General features: G+C 33.6%; 4 protein-coding genes across 4 annotated transcripts in view; 1 reads left to right on the top strand and 3 right to left on the bottom strand.

Annotated features, from left to right (window-relative positions):
* Positions 1-111: 111 nt before the first annotated feature.
* On the bottom strand, positions 112-1,081 carry LOC133328497 (protein KRTCAP2 homolog). The gene is made up of 3 exons (XM_061537061.1): positions 924-1,081; positions 303-600; positions 112-235 (listed from the first exon to the last, which is right to left on the bottom strand). Exons 1-3 carry the CDS (start codon positions 931-933, stop codon positions 112-114), a joined length of 432 nt encoding a protein of 143 aa, XP_061393045.1. The 5' UTR covers positions 934-1,081.
* Positions 1,082-7,287: 6,206 nt separating this feature from the next.
* LOC133328490 (MMS19 nucleotide excision repair protein) lies at positions 7,288-10,894 on the top strand. The gene is made up of 7 exons (XM_061537055.1): positions 7,288-7,406; positions 7,499-7,882; positions 7,947-8,296; positions 8,476-9,927; positions 9,995-10,240; positions 10,461-10,628; positions 10,703-10,894. The coding sequence occupies exons 1-7, from the start codon at positions 7,322-7,324 to the stop codon at positions 10,892-10,894; spliced, it is 2,877 nt and encodes a 958-aa protein (XP_061393039.1). The 5' UTR covers positions 7,288-7,321.
* Positions 10,895-11,105: 211 nt separating this feature from the next.
* On the bottom strand, positions 11,106-11,704 carry LOC133328498 (MORN repeat-containing protein 4 homolog). The gene is made up of 2 exons (XM_061537062.1): positions 11,484-11,704; positions 11,106-11,416 (listed from the first exon to the last, which is right to left on the bottom strand). Exons 1-2 carry the CDS (start codon positions 11,693-11,695, stop codon positions 11,149-11,151), a joined length of 480 nt encoding a protein of 159 aa, XP_061393046.1. The 5' UTR covers positions 11,696-11,704; the 3' UTR covers positions 11,106-11,148.
* A 5,858-nt stretch (positions 11,705-17,562) lies between these two features.
* LOC133328491 (serine/arginine repetitive matrix protein 2) overlaps positions 17,563-21,837 on the bottom strand; it is a 29,717-nt gene continuing 25,442 nt past the window's right edge. Inside the window, exons 5-7 of the mRNA XM_061537056.1 lie at positions 18,028-18,070; positions 17,831-17,959; positions 17,563-17,751 (exon numbers count right to left, since the gene is read on the bottom strand). Of these exons, the coding sequence (XP_061393040.1) occupies positions 17,590-17,751; positions 17,831-17,959; positions 18,028-18,070 (334 nt within the window). The 3' untranslated portion in view covers positions 17,563-17,589. The remainder of the gene's footprint in view (positions 17,752-17,830; positions 17,960-18,027; positions 18,071-21,837) is intronic.

Below are 21,837 nucleotides of genomic sequence, written 5' to 3' on the forward strand. Positions count from 1 at the left end.
AATGTTGAAATATACGTGTTATTAGTATTGCATCCTTTGTTGCGAATGTACAAAATATTCGAGAATTTGTTTATTCTGACGAAAGTTTCGAACTTGTTTACAATTAAATGCTTATTTATTCTTCTTGCCACCGCCCTTTCGGTGATGTATGGCTTCGGGTGCAACGGCTGTCTTATGATAACAATCGTTGGAAATACGATCGATGAAATATAATGCCAAAATAGAGAATAGAATACTAGAAAACAGAATGTGAATTAGTCAATTTAACACTCAATGCCATTAGTATCATTTTTTTAACTTACCAAGTTGTGGCGCATACACGATGTACAATACCGGCTGACATGACAGATACGAGCAAACATACAACAATTTCAGGAATAAATTTACAAGCGAAATCTTCACCAAATAGCAGCATTTCAATATTGGACAGGGAAGTTAAACTGAAGATGAATATAAATGAGCTGACAAAACCGCCAAAGATTGTAGTAAGTTGGGTGGAGGTAAACCATTCGGCATAAAAACGTAATGTTCCATAAATAACTAAACTAAGAATGCAGGATATAATGGCACTTCCAATGTGGGCTTTTTGTGGTATCGGTTCTAAAACGAATATATAATAGATTAATAGATAATACCATGTACAAAGTATATGAAATTCCAATGTTGAGTTTGTATGTAAGCCAGCGGGATGGGAATTACATATACTTAATACCATAGAGGCCATTTTTTAACTAGCCCCAAGCACATATTAATATATAACATCAACAAATACAATTTATTTAGTTTCTTTCTTCACTTTTTATAGTAATTCCCGATGTCTATCTACGGATGTGTCCCATTGCTATGCCCATATGACATTCAATGGAGAACAAAGTTCTATTTGAAATATATGTATGTACATATATATTTTTTTCAACACTGACTTTCAATCATATTTCTTGATAATTAGGAATGTTTTTCTTTAATTTTCGGTGAATCCGTGTCCTTAACAAAAACTTCTTGATCCTGATGAGATTTCTTCCGGCAATAGTTGATTGCAACAACAATGAGAGCAATCACAATAATCTCAGTAATTAGCCCCATTGCAAGTGTTGCCAGATTCCCTTATAACAAGTGACAACATATTACACTGTGAGAAAAATTAACAAATGATTTTACTACAGGTTTACATATGACAATTATGTTTAGATGAAAGAACTTTGCTTTTTCGTTTATTCCATAATATGAAAGGACAAAACTTCAATACTAAATAAAAAATAATATGGATTATATGTTTTGTTCCTGCAAAATCTTCTATTAAGGGAACCCCCATTCTCGATTTTTTATTTTTAAGATTTTAAATGGGCTGGTAAATGAATACCAATACTTGTTAAGGTTTGTAACTTTGCACATATATATTTGAAGATTTCAAAAGGAAGAAAAATAATTTACGAAACAAATTTGTTGTTGTTTTGTTGTTGTTTTTTGTGATCAAAGAAAAGTCCTTATTTTTGATGGCGGGCATGATAACTCCTCACTGGAACATCGGAATCCGAAAATTCCAACGGTGTTGGAAAGAGTACATGTCTGGCTCTCGTATGAACTAGGATTATTGACCTCGCTCTAAAATTAACAAAATGGCGGACCTTTGAAAAAATATTTTTGGAAAATCGTCAATTTTTTACCAAAAACCAAGTTAAAAAATAAGGAAGATCTTAACCGATTGGCTTTATCCTAGTTCATACGATAGCTATACACTCACAGAGAAACGTGTAAAAATTTGAAATCGATTGGGTTATTAGTTTTTGAGTTATCGTGCCCGCCATTCGCAAAAAAATGTTTAGAGAAAAACGCGTTTAAAGTTTGAGAAGCCCTTCAGCCGTCACTTGATGCTGTCACAATAAATCGGCTATATCTTCAAGAGTTCTTGAGATTTTAACTTGAAATTTTGCAGGGACATTCTTGAATTAGTGTAGATTGGAATTAAGTCAACAAAAATTTTGACCCCGAGAATGGGGGGGGGGTCCCCTTAATCATTTTTTTTAATAACATTTTTTCTGTTCCCGTGCTTGTGCAGAAAAGCACTGATTAGGTAGTGGATTTCTAACGTCAAATATAAAATAAATATTGTTGTTGTGTTTATTTGAATTTTTTTCACATAACTAAACGCGAACAATTTATGAAAGTTTATTTCTTCCCAAAATTGGGATACCATGAAATGTTTGTTTTATTAATAACATAGAAATTTCTTCCAGGCTTATGCTATAAAAATATATGAATATATTTCAATTTCATTTTTTTTTGTGTTTTAAGTTATTGGCCCGCCTCCCGATTGTCGAGTGTTAACAGCGCCACCACCAATTATGCAAACAATTTCATTTTAAATCATTTGAAAACAAAAATGTATTTTAAGTTGATAACATCAAGTGTTGTTGTACAAAAAACGATACAACAACCACATGGAAATTTGTTGTTGTAAGTTCTTCTAGTGTTAACTCATTTGTCAGAAAAATGTAAACAAACAAACAAATTATCATCAACTTATTTTTACTTTGCAAATGAAATATTTTCGAATCCTCAAAATAAAAATTGAAAAACATGAATGAAAAAAAATCTATCAATGAAAAAAAATCTATCATTGTCATATATATGTGTAACACATATGAAAATGCTGGGAATAGCGAGTTATTCCTTCAAGAAAGATTTGCTTCCTCAAACTTTCCAGCAGGCAGATTGAGTAAATTGAATACGGGAGCACATTAATGAAGAACAATTTCAAATTGTATGCGTTCCCAATATTCCTGTTGGGTGGTTTTTAAAAACATAATTTGTCAAATTCATATTGACACCAGTATTACGTTGGAATCAAATCAGCTGGGATTTGCTGTTACCTTTTATAATTGCACCATGGCATATGCTATAAAAATATATGAATATATTTCAATTTCATTTAATTTATTGGAAAACAAATGGCCTGTTCCAGTACTTTTTAATAGTAAATCTAGTAAAAGGGAAACATTTCATAATCGCTCTCAGAGTTCTAAATTATAGGTTCGTTCCCGTACTTTTTGATAGTAAAGCTAGTAAAAGAGTGAAATATCCAAAATTACTCTCACATACAAGATTTGCGCAAAAAGTAAAGGAACGAAAAATATTTAATACATAAAGAAACGCATGGAAATTTGTTGTTGTAAGTTCTTCTAGTGTTAACTCATTTGTCAGAAAAATGTAAACAAACAAACAAAATCAAAAATTTCATTTGTTAAGGACAAAAAAAGACTACAAAAAATTAAACAAAAAATTAAACGGCGTCCACTGCGTGATTTTGATAATATTAATATTTATTGTTTATTTTTTTATTTGTATAATTTAGAGGAAAACATTATCGAATATTTGGAAGTGGAGTTTCCGACGACTCCGAGTCCGGAAAGGCTTATATTACGTTTACATTTAACCGGATTTCGTTAACCCAGTGGGTTTCAATTGTCAATTCCTTTGCATATATGTCAAATAAATCCTCATAAAGTAGGTTAACCCGGTAAAAAGTTCTAATGTACATGCAGTTTTACATGGCTGGACGCTCCCAAAATGTTAATGCTATTGAAATTGGTAGATATTTTGATTGGAATGTTTTAGCAAACTTGAACAACAAGATATGGAACAAGTCAAGTTTAAGGGCTCCACTCGGATCACAGATATATAAATTTCATGTGGGGAAATGCATACTTCCCGAGATATTGGCCTTGAAATTTCGGAACATATTTTCTTTAAAACCCTTTTTCTATTGCCACCAAGCCAATATGGGTATCATTAAAAAGTTGTATCGGGTACTTTTTAAGACCCATATCGCGGGAAGTATGCATTTCTCCCTATAAAATATATATCACTGTAATCAGTTCACCGAGGACTACTTACTGTAAAAATGTCAAAGTGATCCAAGTGGAGCCCCTAAAATTGACTTAAGCCCAAGATATTTTGGACCAATGTACACACATTCATCTTCACATCTTCATTCTATAGTATCTTCATCTGAATCTTCTGCCAGTCATTCCTCTTCGCTATCCTTCAAAAGATAATAAAAAATCTGTTTGTCCATTTTTAAATTTCCTATTTGTTTTTTTTTCAAGCAAATGTGTGTGCGTGTTTCCTTTTTGTTGAAGCCCTAACTTTCATATGCTTTATTTCGGACTGTATATCTCTGGCAATCAAATGTCAAATTCACAATTTACTACATTTACTATTTCGTGCTAGGCCATAGTTGGGCAGACTTGCACACCAGCGTTGATGCGTTCTCTTAAAATTTTTTGGTGTTAAAACAAAAATTAACCTTAATATTAAATTTTCCGCGATTTTTTTAATGAATTTATTTTTTGAACTTCCTAAGATGTTATTTATGTTTTAAAAATATTAGATTAATTAAATTCCTTAGAATTATTCATGTTTTTATTTTCCCTTAACGATTTTTAAGAGAAATTTTGCCCACCATTGTGCTAGGCCAAATTGGTCTTGCAGAAAATAGGAGAAGAGAACGCCATTTTGGTTTTAACTCTCTTAAATTTAACTTCAATTTTTCCTACTTTTCGACGTAAGGAAACGCTTTTCTAGCAAAAATTGCAAAACTAGTACAATATAGTACTATATTGCAGGTTTGGGAACACAGCTTATTTTGAAAAGTTTGGGAACGCAAATCTAGTAAATATGCCAAAATTAAATGACAATACTTCAAAATCAACAGAACAGCCAATCAGAAGCAGACATTCCTGTTTACAATTTTTACTCGGAAAAATTTCTCGAGTAAAAAGTTTACAAAGAGAACGCCATTTTGTTTTGTGCTCTCTTAAATTTGATTCAATGTTTTACCAGTTTTGTGGATTCAGGAACGGTTTTCGAATAAAAACTTGTAAAATTAGTAGATTCTTTTAGATTCTGGAACGGAACTAAAATGTATTTTAATTTGATAACAGCAAGTGTTGTTGTAGAAAAACGATACTACAACCATGGTACAATTATACAAGGTAGGAAAGCTTTTGTCAGAAAGGAGAAAATACACCTCTACCTTTTTTTTGTGTTTTAAGTTATTGGCCCGCCTCCCGATTGTCGAGTGTTAACAGCGCCACCACCACACACCTCTTTTGGGCAATAATGTCAGAATAAAGTGACCCGTAAACGGTCATGCATGCATGACATGCATTTTGTGGTGCTAGTGAAAATGTGTATGTATGTGTCAGACCCACGATGCATGAAGCAAAATTACAAATTTTTGATTTTTCCCATGCATGACGTTCGATTTTGACGTGTTTGCGGTGGAGGCATCATGCATATTCTCATTTGTGACGTTTTTTTCAAAGGGAATGGCTGTACAGAGATGTCGGATACTGTGAAGAAAATGTTATAGAGTTGTTGGAAGTATGCCGGTCGTTCTCAGCCCTTTTTTTAAGCATTTTCTCTATTTTTTTAGCACAAGGACAAAATCGAAAAAAGTGTATCGTCGTTTTCGACATTGTCTGTACAGCTCGAAATCAAATGAAACATTAAAGCATGAACCGTGTGCGCTGAAGCTTCATGCACACTTATATGATTTTGATGTCATGCATGCGTGATCGTCTGCGGCCCACTTAAATAAAAAAAATGCATCAGCTGTGTTTTGCAGTTACCTTGTATCATGGCACAATGAATAGGTAGTCCATTTAGAGCAGGTGATGTCTTGATTAACTGTCAAAGTGGTAAATTTTACTTGAATTCGGTGTGCAATGCTGCCAAATTTTTGAAATATTTTAAGGAAAAATTTGACAGATAATCGAGACAAAAAAACATGTTTTTGTTTTGATACATCACCTTATTATTGCATCATGCCTTGTATAGTAATAAGTGCATTTACATTGTACCGGTTTTAGTTAATCCACTGCGTTTTAATTGCCAATTTCATTGCATATTTGTCAAATAAATCCTCATACAGTAGATTAACCCTGCAAAAAGTTCTCATGTACATGTCGTTTAATGGCACAAAAATTGTAATTAAATGGTAGCTATGTCCTACTTTGTAATAATTATACCATGCCTGTATCCTACCTTGTATTATTTGTATTATTGTACCATACCGATCCTTGTATAAATTCATCATGGAGTAGTTGTTTTTATCGATCGTTCCCACGTCTTTCTTAATAGATGTTTATTATTTTTTGTAAATGAATTTTATTAAGTTATTGAATGGAATTAAATAAATAATTTTTTAAACGATTCCCTTAAGGGCTAAGCAGAATGCTCGCGTTGAGCCATCCGTTGCGTTATGTGTTATCGAAAATACAACAACCACAAGGAAACGATAACACAAACGCTCGAAGTTGTTGTGCGCTGCGCTCCGAGTTAAATATATTTTAACTTTTTGCGTGCGTTAACGCGATAACAAAAAACGCTCAACGCGAACATTCTGTCTAGCCCTTTAATGTTTTTTTTTCATTTTCAGCTACATACTATACAAAATGACCGGAATAGAAATGACGTTAATATCGGCGACATAACAATTCATAATCGACGGCTGAGCAATGTGCCAAGGCAGATTTACTAACGTAATCGCATCAACACAGCTGTTGGTACAATTAGCTGTCAGAGATGTTATTGTAATGCAACACCAAAAAAAATTATAAATGAAAATCTGAATTTTTAAGGGCTTGTTCGACAATAGCATTATCATTAAACTTTTTTGCATTAAACGAAGTTACAACGTTACCTAAAATTCAACGAAGCGTACAAAAATCTTGAAAAATGTTTTGTACGGCCGTATTACCCAAATACGTCGAATCCATTTCTCTTAGCGAACTAAACAAAATCGCGAAATAAAATTAAGAAATTATAAAATGTGCTCAAATATTTCATATTCTTATTGAAAAAAAATAATATATATTTCTTTATGTTTTGTTTCTTTTTTCAACAAAAGAAAAAAGCAAAACTACGTTCTGTCATAGTTGAATTTTTTCAAATTCGTACGTCGACGTATTTCGGTAACATTCTAAATTCATGTGTACTACTTTTGTGGTGTAAAACGTCGAACGAGCTAATTGAATTTTATGTAAGGCTGTTAAACAAAATCTTATGAATCGATTTGGTTCTGCAAAACATACTTGACATATCATTGTACTACAACAGTTGTTGTTTTTTTGTATTCAATTGCTGATGCGGGTACCTTATTAAATCTACCTTGGTTGTCAGCAATGTCCTTTCTTCGCGTGCATTGACATTAGCAAATAAAAATAAATCCATTCTTTTGTTCGATTTTTATATAAAATAACAAGTTATTATAGAATTTTTTATTAGTTAAATATACAATTTACTGTGTACAGATACAATGGTTCCTCTGAGTGAAGCTTCCCTTGAGGAGGCAATACAAAGTGAAATAACTTTGAAACAAAGTGCCGAACAAATAGCTAAAGGTGGGTTAAATATTGCATGGACGGACAGGTGAATGAGTGGGTGGCGACGTTGGGCTGGCTGAAAGTCATATTGATAAACAATTCTATTTTAGATATTGAAAACAAAACATACGATGTGGTTAAACTATGCGAAAGCTTACAGTTCTGTTTGACCTCTAGCAATGTGGAGAAACGTGTACAGGGTACGCTGCTGTATTCACGAGTCTTGGCTCTGTTGCCCAATGATCACCTCAATGCTGAACAAGTCGAGGTGCTGTCAAATTTTTATGCCGCCCGTCTTAAGGATCATCATAATGTTGTACCCGCCATAATAGAAGGCGTTGATGCCCTGGTCCATATGAAACACTGTCCTGGAAAGTGCGTTGTTATGCTTTTGCAGAATTTCTTTTTGAATACAACATGTCAATCACAGTTACGCAGTGATCGTTTTCGTTTATTCCAAATATTTAAATATATTTCGGAAAGATATGTGGAGGGTAAGTGAGGTGTTTAATCGAATATCGTTTTTGGTTATTATTAACATGCAATTTTCTTCCACAGATTTAAAGGCAATGTCTGGTGATTTTATTTATGGCATAATCAATTCGCTGGATGGCGAACGCGATCCAAGGAATCTGGACTTTATATTCACATTTATGCCGAATTTCATCCAAACATATCCATTGTTGCATTTAAGTGAGGAGATGTTCGAAGTGTTTGCCTGTTATTTTCCTATCGATTTCAATCCAACCAAAAACGATCCGGATACAATAACAAGAGAAAATTTGGCTTCGAAATTGACGCAATGTCTCGTAGCCTCGCCAGAGTTGGTCGAATGGACGGTAGCATTGGCATTGGAAAAATTGGAAAGTGATTTGGTTGTGGCCAAATGTGATTCTTTGGAATTGCTGGTAGGTTGTTGGGAACATCAGCTAAACTGAAAAATATTTCTTCTCAATGTGTTTAACATTCAAAGGGGTTAACAAAATTTGCATAAAAATTACTGGATATATTTTTCTGAAGATTGCAATTTTTTGTTCTGTAGTCTGAGTATTTTCGTAATACTTTCTTTTTTACTTTGTATGTTTAGTACCAAGCTGCATTAAAGTTCCCCTGCGATCTTTTGGAATCTCATTTTGAACAAATATGGATTGCACTTAAAAATGAATTGTTTCCCGGCTCAGAAAACAATGATGTCATCTCACATGCTCTGCGTACATTACGTTGTGTACTGGAACAAGCGACCTCTAACACCAACATCAGTCATAATTACCAAACGATTATTTTGGGAACAATTTTGACACATCTTAGTGATGTCAATCATCGTCTTTTTAATTCTGCCTCTACCATTGCATTGGTTTGTGTAGCTGGAGATCCGGTATTTGCAAGCGAGAAAATTCTCAATACATTCTTAATCAAGCTTAGTGAAGATCCTAACACTTTAAATGACGATCAGTCGATACGCATTTATAATATTATTGCACAAATGTTTAATATCATTTCGCTAAAACGAGAGGATGTCTTTAAGGCTCTCAATGCGGAGTTGTGTTCGAAATTGCATTCCCATATTATTGCCAGTTTGAAGAAAACAGATGCGGAAATAAGTGATTTAAATCAGGATCTATTAAAAGTTTCTCTGACCGTGCTAATCGAATGTGCACCAATAATCAGTGAAGCTAACCGAGTGCTGGTGTATAGAATTCTAATGAGCTTGTTGACAAATGAATCGATCGATGTGGAACAAACACAACCATTAATGGAACGTTTGGGAGCATTGTATCCCATTGAATTACAATCGAATTGTATTGATGGCTGTATAAGAAATTTCAGTCTATTTTCAAACTTTGTTAAACAGAAAATCTTAACAAACCTCATGCCACTTGTTCGACAAATAGCTTTTACACAACGAATTTTGGATTTATTGTACCAGCAAATATTTGGCAATGATGTGACCAATGACGTTAGACTTTTATCTTTGGAAGCTTTAAATCGCCTGCTGAAAACAGAAGATCAACGCTTCATCCAAGATCTTCAAAATAATAGCGAACTTATAGACAAACTTGTACAATTGGCACAAAATAATAACCAATTAAATTCGGCTGTCCTGGCACAAATTGCCCACGCTTTAAGTTCCATCGTTCAAACACTTGCCATTGCCGAACAGTATATGGTGGCCACAAATTATTTATATAATTTGAATTTGCAACTTGAGGCAGATCTTTACATAGCCGAAGGTCTTTTGGGCTATTTACACAAAGACATCAGTCTTGATGATCATTTTGAGCGTTTATTGGATGATCTGACCGAGTTGTCGCTGCAATCGGAAAATGAAGGCATGCGAGAGGTGGCCCATCATTTGTTATGTAGCTTGGTGAATAAGATTGAGTACAGCGAGAATAATCGCGGCACAATCAAACGCATAATTAACAAACTCAAGGACGCCATTAAAAAGGAAAACAAGAAAGCTGTTGAAGCACTGTCGTGGTTGGGCAAGGGCCTTGTTATGCGGGGAAGTACTGAAGCTGGTGAAATTGTTGAAACCGTAAGTCTTTGATTATTGTCTTGCGATTCGTTGTAATTACTTTATTTTATTCTAATTACAATTATAGTTATCTGAATTGTTGGATCATCCTTCGTTATCAACAGCGGCCTCGTTGGCATTTGAAATTATATCTGCAGAGTATCCACAATTACATCTGCCACAGGTGAAATTTTTATTCCAACAAAAGTTCTTCCATATGATTTTGGCGAAATTGGGCCATAAATTGGAACAGTATTGTGAACATCATTTGATGGCATTTGTGTATGTGTTGAAGGCAACACCTCATGCTGTTTTGAAAATGAACATTGAAAAGGTAAGTAGAGGGACTGATTCGAACATTCATTCGAAAGATCAATAATTGTAAAATCCCGTGTGGGGGAAATGTTATAATAAAGGTTAGTGTTTTTACATGTCCCATTTTAGGTATTTTGATAGTCATGGACGACGCATTTTTTACTTTTATATATTTGTAATCCTTTAAAATATTAATAATTCTAGTCTCTAATTTATTAATTATTTTCATTTGATTACAGATCGGACCAATACTATTTAAATGCCTGGAATCGGGAAACGTTCACACTCAAGGAATATCTTTACAAATTTGTGAAAATTTTGTCAAACATCAAGATGAGTATTTCCGCAGTCATTTGAATCATTTAATACCAGCCTGTCTAAAGTTAACAACATGCGATCACTCAATGGTAAAGAGTTTCTAAACTCCGCACAAAACAAGAAAAATAAAATAATTTCATATTATTTTTCATTTCAATTACAGAAAATAAGAATATCGGCATTGAAGCTACTGTATGACATTACCAAATATCCAACATTTGTTTTGCTTCCCTACAAAGTTGATGTGGTCCTGGAACTGGCAACAGCTCTCGATGATCCTAAACGTTTGGTACGCACTGCTGCGGTACAGGCTCGTAATGCCTGGTATATGATAGGAGCTCCAAAGACAGAATAACTTCCATGAGAACAACAATAACCATATACATACCTAAGGCTTTTTGTATGCGAACCTTTGATAGTTACTTAAGATACAATTTTATATGTACTATGTAGTATGTGTATGTATAGAAAGAAGACTATTTTCGTAAATAGAAATTATTATTGTTTAGTTTTGTTTTAAGAAAGAACAAACTACACTGGGGTATAAATAAAACTCCAACGCAATATTTGTTGTTTTTTGTTTGCTTCGTTTATTGGATTTCGTCAACATCAGTAGGGGTGGTCACATTGCGATCTGGCCATTAGAGCACATTTTTGGGCCTTTTGTACAACTTCGGGGCAGCGACGTTTACGCACCAAACGGCAGTCTTGAAAATATCCTTCATTTCTGGGGAAGCCGTGTGTGAAGTCCTTATACGTAACCAAGCCATGGCCCCACACCTTTCCACCACGAAATTCACCCTCAAATTTCATGCCATCGGCACGCCAAAAGATGCCATATCCATGAAACCAGCCATTCATGAACTCACCTTCGTATCTGTAAATGTACATAGAAGCATGGTTTCATAACACAAATAAGCACAGCGTAATGAGGAGAACATTACTTGGCTCCATCTGCAAACCACATACAGCCCAATCCATGACTCATGCCTTCAAAAAATTGGCCATCGTAGCGGGTGCCATCGGCAAATTGCAGATGACCAACTCCATGTTTCATTCCACGTTGATTCCATTCACCGATGTAACGTGTTGAATCTTCATAACGCCAGCCGCCTACTTTCACCGCACCTTGTGGGGCTGAAGACTCCATGCCCATGCTCGAACCTCTGCCTGTAGCACAAAATCCATGATATTAAAATTTGGATCTCCAATAAATAAATTCGTTTCATTTCACTGCTTTTCTTACCCTGTTGACCTTCATCGTAATCATCCATATTTAGGTATTAATATTTCCATATAATAATAAAAAACTATAAATATTACAATTATTTTGTTCTTCGTAGTAGTATTTTCCAATCGTTTTTCTTCGTTCAATGGCCAATTGTTTACTAGTCAATGAAGTGTTTTGTTTGGCTTCATCGTTTCACATTGGACATGTTTGTTCTGTTTTCCAAATCTAATTAACATGATTTTCCTCTGTCTTTTGGAATGTGACCATGTGCTATGTTTTGTTTAGGAAAAAACAGTTCACTTGTTGCTTCTGTCTATTTTTCGCGCGGGACTATCGAACAGTCTGGTGTATACATTTGACGGAATAATATAATTCATTTTTCGGAAAGTTCGTTACAAGGAGAACTTCTGAGTCGATAATTTCATTGACCTTCAAAATGAACATTGACCTTCATTGACCTTCAAAATGAATTTAACGTCGTTTTGAGGAAAATCGTTTCGAAATTGAATGACGTCGGATGGAAAAGTTTGTAATTTAATTTAATCTCGAAAACTGTTAATATTTCGTGCTCTTAACCAGATAACGTATTTTTAAACGTAAATGTTGTAAAAATTATACAACTTTATTGACATAACGGTTACTTTCTCTAGCAGTGGAATTAATTATTAAAAGGATGGTGTCCCGGTGTGTACTGCATGGAAGGATTATTCCCATTTCCGAATTTCATAATTCAAAATCAATTGTCTATATAATAGGTTGTGGTGATACCATAATCGGATTTCATCAGAAGCTTTGAAAATTAATTTATCCAAAATGACTGCAATAGCTTTTGTAGTGATATTTTCAGTCGTTGAAAAGTTAACCATTTTTTGTTGAGGGTTTCTTTTTCATTTCATTGTGTTTTTTGTTGGTTGTCTGTGTCTACTGACCTCATTTAACGTTGCATAGAAATGGATTATAAATTTGCCAACTTAAAGCTCACAATCGTCGTGGAGAGAAGTATTGGCAAAAATCAACATACCTAAAGAATATACGAAATTGAAAAATGCTAAAATAGCTATCGAAAGTAGTGTTATATATTTAAATAGCTGTAGTATGATTTGATAATTCCTAGTTTACAGAGGTTATTTTTTAGTTTGTGTTTTCGCGCAGACTCTTACTATTCCAATGTAAACAAAACGTTCACATTCAACACAAACATTAATATTTAAGAAAACAAGAAGCACAAGCCAAACTAGAGGAAATTTTACATATTTGGAAGAATAATAGACTGTGCAAGAAATGAAGTGTCATTTGAAAAAACTCCAGTGCTGAATGAATATTCAGCAGTTGAAATTATTATCAATTCATATAAAAATAACTTGGCGGGCAATGTGGACCAGTATGCGCGGGTAATGTGGACCAGTAACTTTAAAGACAGTTTGTGTATTTTTTGTGACAAATTTCAATTTATTTTGGGTGACAATAAATGCAAAAATATATGGGTTAATGTTTTGGAATTGCCCACATTTAATGGTAAGGACGATATTTTGAAGGTCCTATCTTCATTATCCAACAGAAGCAGCTGAAATTTCTCATAGGATAGAATACCACCTCATGGAAATGTTTTTCATACTAGGCCCCATGAAATTGTCCCGTTTTTTTAGTGGTCCACATTACTCGACTTTGATTCATTTATTTAAAAACATTTTTCGGGTTAAAAAAATAATAAAAAACCAGTGAGCGGAGCAGTATAGTCGGACGGGGCCGACCATACGATACCCTACACAACTACCACGGAACTCAAATTTTGTGCGGATGTTTATTCCGAGCCTGGGCAATATTTCGTGATATTTGCACCCTCTTGCCCGATTAGTGGTAAACAGCTCCTCTTCCTCACACTGACATATTTTCCGAATATTACGAGTATTCAGTACAGCTATTGTCCAGATTCCCTTCACCGTGGGTTGTGTTGTGATGTTCGGCTTTCATTTGTGGTCCATAGATCGACTCGAAAATAACACAAAAAATTAAGTTTTCGGTCCACTTCATTCCAAAATTATTATCTAATCATCACCGAAAATTATAGGCGTTGTTCTTGACCATACCCGGGACCTAATGGAACATTTCAAAGCGATCAGCGCTATAGTTCCGCCCTCTAGAGTGATAATGGGTTACTAAATAATAAACGAATACGGAGATACCTGTAAATATTTAGTTGTAACTCCCACATCCGAGTACATACAACAATATAATTGGTCTTAATTTAAAGGTCAACCACTCCTCTTGGATATGTAATCAACTTCTCGGGTCTATGTCCTTCAGGGGCAAATATATAGGCAATAAAATACAAATTTTGTAATTTTTCACACAAAAGTCAGGGTCCATTTGACCCTCTAAATATTGACCGATCTTTTTCAAAACAGGCATGCTTATTCTTTGGCCCGATCCCCTTCTCCATGCAAAATTTCACGAAGTTCGGGCCATTATTGCGGCCTCTGAAGCGACCAGAAAAACCGAAAAAAATTTGGTATTTGGTCCATTTCATCCCCTAAATATTAACCGATCTTTCCCAAAAACAATAGGGGTCTTCATTGGCCAGAACCCATCATACATGCAAAATTTCGTGAAGATTGGTCCATAACTGTGGCCAGTATCGTGTTTACAAATTATAATGGACAGACGGACACACATGTCTAGATCGACTCAGCTAGTCGAGATATGACGATCGGTATACTTAAAGGTGGGTCTAGGACCAATATTTCGCGGCGTTACAAACTTTTGGGGCTGCACAAAGGTATAATACCCTGACAACATAGTTGTGTAGGGTATAATTAAACCTCACCGATTTTGTGGAAAATAAAGTTCTATATTACTTCTTTATATTTAAGAAAAGCAAATTGTTTGACTCTTGTGATAAAAAAAAACTTTTCAAATCACAGATTTTTATAAGAGCTTAACTAAATTTATTTTTACTAATTAGGACAACATATCAAGGCGGCACTCTTATATTTCTGCGTACCAACCCTTTTTGGCACTGAAACTTATAATTCTTAGAAATAAATCCAAATTAAATCTTACCATTTCACCACAACCTCCCCATTTCTTCCAACGATTCTATTATCTTTTCTATGGATTAGTTAAATATTTGTACGCAATCAAACTATCGTATTTCACAATATGAATACAGTCGTTTGAAAGTAGTAGCAGACCTTTTTGGATTTTCTAAAGAATGAGCAAATTTCAAAAATTGTAGAAAATATGCTTCAAATTTCTCGAATCTTTGAAGCTGCATATAAAATTAATTTTAAAATATGAAAGAAACAATGAATGTATACCGCAGAAATTAATTTGGATTTAACGATGGTATGCAATCCACTAAATTACCTAACATGTTAGACGCGCCGTCATATCCTTGACCTCTCAAACATGTTAGATCCAAACCCAAATTGGTTATTGTGTTTATTATGACGGTCGAAAATACTTTTCCTGTTAGTTCTTCTAATTCTACGTAGCAAAGAAAACATCATTGACTTTTTTAGATACCTTATCAAAAATCTTATACATATATCATTTCATACGCTAAACCCGATATGAATAAAACACTTTGTCACTTCTTCAACAATAGACTTCTGGATGTATTATCCAATTATTTCTATTAACTCGTTCTGTATTCTGGGACTCAGGTATGTTGTATTTTTGGGTGTACTCTTTAAACTTTTTTCTAAGTTTACGTCTAACGACAATATTCGGGAGGCTTTATTCCCCTCAAGGCGATGTCTTCCCTTTCACACAATTAAATTGGCTCAATGGCCACCTTAAGATATAAATATATCTGAAGCATGAAACATTTTTCTTGATATAAAGTCCTGAGTCCTCATCATCGCATCTTTGTGGTATTCCTTGTTTTCTTGGGAGGTAAAGCGTTTAATAGCATCTTGCGAATTTTTAAGAGGGTGCGTGAGAAGTAATTTTGGTACTTGGTGGTTGCTCTTTCCCCAACCTCCTTTATTTTCGGATTTTCAAAAAATAAAAAACTTTCATTTTCTGGCTCACTTTAATAAAAGTATGTATATACTAAACTTTCGTGGGTCAAATGTTAAAAAAGTCATTCGATTTGACCGAATATTATTTCTTCAGCTAAAATGGCAGTAAGGCTAAAATAGCAGTAAACAGGAGGGATCAGCAGGAGAACAAATTATCTCGTTATAAAATAAATGTATGCGTTCTTATTATTCTAAACCATTTCCGAATTTAATGTTAAATAATACATGGGTGACTTCTTCTTTTAATGGACTTATTATTTTTATGTCCTCATTTTAAATATTTTAAAATAACGGTTATTTTTTTAAATATTTATTGAATTAATAACGCTCTAGTCCCTTTAAAGTAATCCCCCTCAGATATACTACACTTATGTCAAAATGGATTGGAAAAACCTCGAAACACTTTTGAAACGCGCTTTTTGAAATAGTCAGCAGTTCTTTTTCGATTTTTCTTTTATATCTTCTATCATAGCAAATCGCTTTCTTTGCTCGATATCTTCAGTTTTGGGTTTTTGTTAAAAATGTATGCACAAGCAACGATGTACATGTCATCTTTTGCGTTGTATGGCGCAAAATCCATGAATGGTTGATCCACAATTCTGTACGTTTTTGACCTTCACATTTGAACGAAGTTGATGGTCATATTCTCGGTCTTCTTTAAAAACATTTCATATATCCTTACGCATTTAATTTAATTTCATTTTTTGGCAAAACTTTATAGTATATTTGATCTATTTACCCTAATACTCGAGAACATGTGTGTCAATACGAAACGGCGAAAATGGATGAAATCATTTCTGGGTAACGTCTATTGAAATACATGAATTTAGATACGAGCCTTATAAAAGTAAACATTTTTTTTATTTTTTTTAATTAGTACATTTTATTGATTAATAATTTCTGTTACACAAATTAAGGTGTACTATTTATACTATTATGAAGCTAAAATTGTCTGTAGTTGTTTTTTTGTTTGTTTTTTTTTTTTATACTGTAAATACGATTGATAAGAGAAACGATAATTTTATTATTTATTGCTGCAATTATACTTAATTATTTATATTATATTAATAGTAATAATGATATAATCTTGTTCCAAAAAAATCAAAATGACAATCCAATGCAAAATCGATAATGTGTTTGTTTTTTTCGTTTCTTTTGTATGGTACAAATAATATTCTGTATCGGACAAATTTCTTTACTATGTATCTATGTGTGTGTTGCAAATTTAAAACATTCTTACCTTACACTGTGGTATATAAAAGATTTCAAATAAATATCAAACATAAATATAAATAGGAGAATTACGAGAATAATATAAAGAAAATAATTATCAAACTTTCTTGTATATTATTATTTTTTTTTAATAAATTGTTGTTGCTGTTGTTTTATTGTTTTCCTTAGTTTTCTTCATTGTGTTATTAATTCAAATAAAGAATGGATGAATCTTATCAACTACAATTAGGACTATAAATAAAAGTTGTAGATTTCTTCAGATGATCGATCATCATTTTTAACCTTAAAGGATTATGCCTTTGTTCCGATGGAATTATCATGCCATTACAACAATGCGAAACTAGACACAAGGTGTCATTAAGAAATTGTTTAAATTGGGGTTTTGGTTGTAATAGAATCCATATTGAACTGCAAAATAAAATGTTTGGATTATTACTTGGGTATTCACAGGAGGATGTCTACAAAGATAATTTATACTCACTTTCTATACAGTAAGGTTTTTGCTTGATCAATTATTTTTTGCTATGATTTATGGTTGCTGTGGCATCAGCGTCCCACTTTCTAGAGCTTCTTCAAGTAGGCGGCACATTTTACAGCGCTGCTAACTTGACCCGTGCTAATAAGATTTAATTTCTTGTGTTTTGCCCGGAATTTCTTGACATAGGCATCAATTAAATTCTTTATCTTATTGGGATCTATCTCACCCGAACGACTGTGGCAAATCTATATATGTGAAAATATGTGTCGTATTAGTATAAAGAGTTTGTGGTGGGAAGATAAGCGTTGTGTAGAATTATCCTACCTTTGGCACAGCTCGTCGCATAATTTCCTTGTAGTCCTCCTTTGTGATGTGCTTCTTGTTATATCTTGGTTTCAATACCAATTTCACTTCCTCGACTACGCGTTCTTGTCGATTCAATTTACGTAAGAACTAAATAATAAAATGAATATTGAATTTAAGAATAGGATTCGTAGCGTGAGAATGTCAGTAGCACTTACCTTTTCCTTCACGTCCCCTGGCATATTTGATACCTCATTAAGACTTCCTGTAAATTGAAAAAAGTAAGTTTGACGATTATTATCATTATCAATATTAAATAGAAAAGACGAGGAAAAGAAAAGCGATTGTTTTTCAATTGGAGTAAATTTTATTCCTGTAAAAAAGTATCGATATATGTAACGCAATTTAATAATATAATTTATTGATGAAATATATTTCATTTATGTATTTTGTCATAACCTTAGATTAATGGCATACGGAGGTTCTGATCGAGCGAAATGCTGATGGCCAATTAAAGGGTAAAAATGATTTCGAATTTATATGATCAATGACAGCGATTTGTATAGTTTGCATTAAAAATAAATTGTTAGCGACTAAAACACAAACTTCAATTCGAAAATTATTACTATTATTAACCAACACCAGTTATAGCGAGCGAAGTGCTTTCTTCGGTCCCAATAACTTTATACCTATTTTTCATACAACAAAAAACTAGTTTTGGTGACCCATACAGAGAATTTTAACATACGTTTATGATGAACTAAAAATCTCTCAACAGACTGGTGCTTCTACTACATCCATAACGACCGAAGTTGTCCGGTCCCATAGAGATCGTTATAACCGCGGTTAAAGGGATATTTCTTCGGAACTTAGTGAAAAATATAATCCGAAACGTAAACGGTGTGGAAAGACGTAAAAACAGTTATGTAACTCCTAAAATTGAAGCAAGTTCATCGGTTCCATCACATAAAAGAAGACAATCGTAAACTGGCAATAAATTACCAATTGGGTCCAGCTATGAAAATGGAAGGTTTACCCCAGAAAAGCCCTACAAGCTCACTCAATGTGTATCAATGGTAGTCATATTCCGAAATGCATTCGGTAGTCGTCGGCTGGACTCACACGATGAAATCCAAGATCGACTGGTACTGTCGCAATCGCTTATAACGACGGTCAAGGGACCGACAAAATTGAGCGCTATTAGCATGTCCTTATGAACGATATCAAATAAGCGGTAGAACTTTCCTCGGGACTTTTGTATAGATCGTTATAACCAATATATCGTTATAAAAGATTTCGACTGTACTTCGTTTCAGTGTAAATATTTAAGGTGCTGAAATTACTAAACAACTTATTCTCGGCAGGTGGCATTGATTACATAGGAAGGATTTCAATTTGAAATTGTAGATAGGCCTCTAAGTGCTAAATCAGTATAGCTCGACTTTATTGCAACGGGACAGAAAAAGAAAATGCGACAGGAAGTCCCGCCGTGTCTTCAAGAGACCACTTGAATTGGGAATCGAACTGAAATTTCATAAAATTTGTATAAATTTGCGCTAATATGAATGTTCTAGGATAGCTTTAGATATTTTTTTAGACATTAGTTATTTGATATGGGATGATAATATATGCGGAAGCTGTTCTCAAATCTGAATTAAGTTCGCCATGTTCTAAAGGGTCAGTCTTAGGAACAAAAAATGCATACTTTTCATTCATATTTTGAGCTCTAAGTTTCTACGGATTTGGGAAATATAGGTTGGGGAAAAAGAAATCCATTATTTTTATATGATTTAACATGCATCGGAATGTCCGATTTGTTGCTATTTAATGTTAAATGTTTTTAAATGTTAAATGTTGCTATTTTAACTTCATAATGCCTCTCTCATAGAAGTCCTGCTCTCAATTTGCAAAAAAATCTAGTAGTCGATTTTCACTATTCTCCCTAGATACCACCATATGTGTGATCCATTTCTCATCTCCAGGCACCATCCGCTTAAGAAATGGGTATATCTCATTCCGTTTGGCCAAGGCTTTGCACATGGAAATTCGATCCATCCTATTTTTTCTGTTAATTCGTGTGGCACCCAAACATCGAGCTTCTTTTTCAATCCAGCTCTGTGTAAATGGTTTAAAACAGTTTTAGGGTCGCTTTTTAGGTCCTGGGGTGTTACGACTGTTACGACCATTTCTACGATTTTATCAACATTTTCGACGACCGGCCTACCTGTGCGAGGTTCATCTTTAACATCAAAAATTCCTGAACGGAATCTTCCAAACCAAAATTGCACATAATTGGTTGTTACAGTATGGGAACCATAATCACCATTCACGATTTTAGCCGCTTGGCTTGCATTTTCGCCCTTGTCAAAGAAAAACTGTAAAATGTATTGAATTTGCTCTTTGTTCACTTCCATTTTTAACACCCTGTAACTCACAACTGAATGCACCAAACAAAAAACGGCAAAATACATTTTTTATTGCGAAATGTCGCCCTTCCAACGAGCATAAATCCGAAATTGTTTGATCGATACTTTACGAGATATGTATCAGTACAGGTACAGGCATCTGCCGAAAAATTAATGGATTTATTTTTCCCAATCTAATATTTCGCGATGTTAAGAGGCATTACTTCACAAAATTCAAATTTTGTTATTTAACACAAAAATGTGTTGGTTCATTAGACCCGCTAAATATTGACCGATATTCATCAAATCAGTCGTGATTATTCTATGCTCACCCACTAAAATTTCGTGTATTCCGGTCATATTTGTAGTCTCTAGAGCGAAAAAACAGGCGGTAGGACACACATCGATTCAATAATGACTTTTACACATCTCTTGCTTTTTTATTTTGATCTTGTGATATATTGTTGGTCTCTCTTCAGCAATGTGTAGTCCCAAATTCGATCGACAAATTTTGTTTTAAGATCAAATTTGTAGCATATGGTGCACCAAAGGGTCAAATTTAGGCCGATTTGCACAAAAATGTGGCATAGGTTACCGGACATGTACGGATTGATTTAAGTCGGTTCACATATAGATACAGATCACATATTTGATTTAGTCCAATTTCATGTCAATGGTCCTTCCAAATGCGGCGTCTGTTATAATAGTCGGCCCGCCCGACTTTAATACTTTCCTTAAGTAAGTATTTATGCATATGTTTGTAAAATGTAAAAGGCAACGGTGAACCGAAGGTAACTTTTAAGAAAATTCAAGTTTCCATTCCGATCGATTTTGATTTACCTTCTCGAGATTCCGATCAATTTGAAAAATTCCGAAAACTGAAACATTTCTCCAGTAAAAACAAAAACCACAAAAAATTACCCACTTTTATATATTGAATTGAATATAATTGAAAACAATGAAAACAGAATCGGAAAAAATTGTATTAAAAAAAAATTAAACACATTTTTTTTAAACTGATTTTAAAGATTTTAATTTCGTTTCACTTTTATATTTTTGCTTAGAATATCTTTTGTAATGCTAGATTGTAAAATTCTCTAAAATTTTTATTATTATTTTTTTTTTCTGAAGTGTGGGTTTTGACGCAAAAATTGTGTTCATTGAATATCTAACAATTCAACATTTTGAAAGAAAACGAGCAACAATATTAATTTAAATGTGAATTTATAAATAAAAACATAATTTTCTTTACATTAAAGCGAACAAAATTTTCATTTTTCTGAAGAAGTTAAATAAGGAAACGAGTTCCCATATATAGGTTTGTCGAATTCCTCAATAGTAGACCCATGTCACAATGTATGTCCGATTGAGACATTGTACCAAATTAAGTACAGTTTGTTTGTAGTTTTATTGAAATCAGTTCAAATTTAGATTTAGCTCCAATATTTAGTTTCAGCGTAAGTCTTTCAGTTTAATGGAAATCGGTTCTGATTTAGATATAAAGTATGCAATATATGCATTTGTACAACGACGATAAACAAAAAAAATCATTATTAAATAGAGTTCCCAAAATCAGGGGTATCTCTGCTTTTTAAATCGATTTTTATTTTACATCTTCAACTG

The sequence above is a fragment of the Musca vetustissima genome, unplaced genomic scaffold (genome assembly GCF_032173495.1).
Source record: "Musca vetustissima isolate MV318-11 ecotype Yass unplaced genomic scaffold, APGP_CSIRO_Mvet_v1 utg11016, whole genome shotgun sequence".
Classification (NCBI taxonomy): Eukaryota; Metazoa; Arthropoda; class Insecta; order Diptera; family Muscidae; genus Musca; species Musca vetustissima.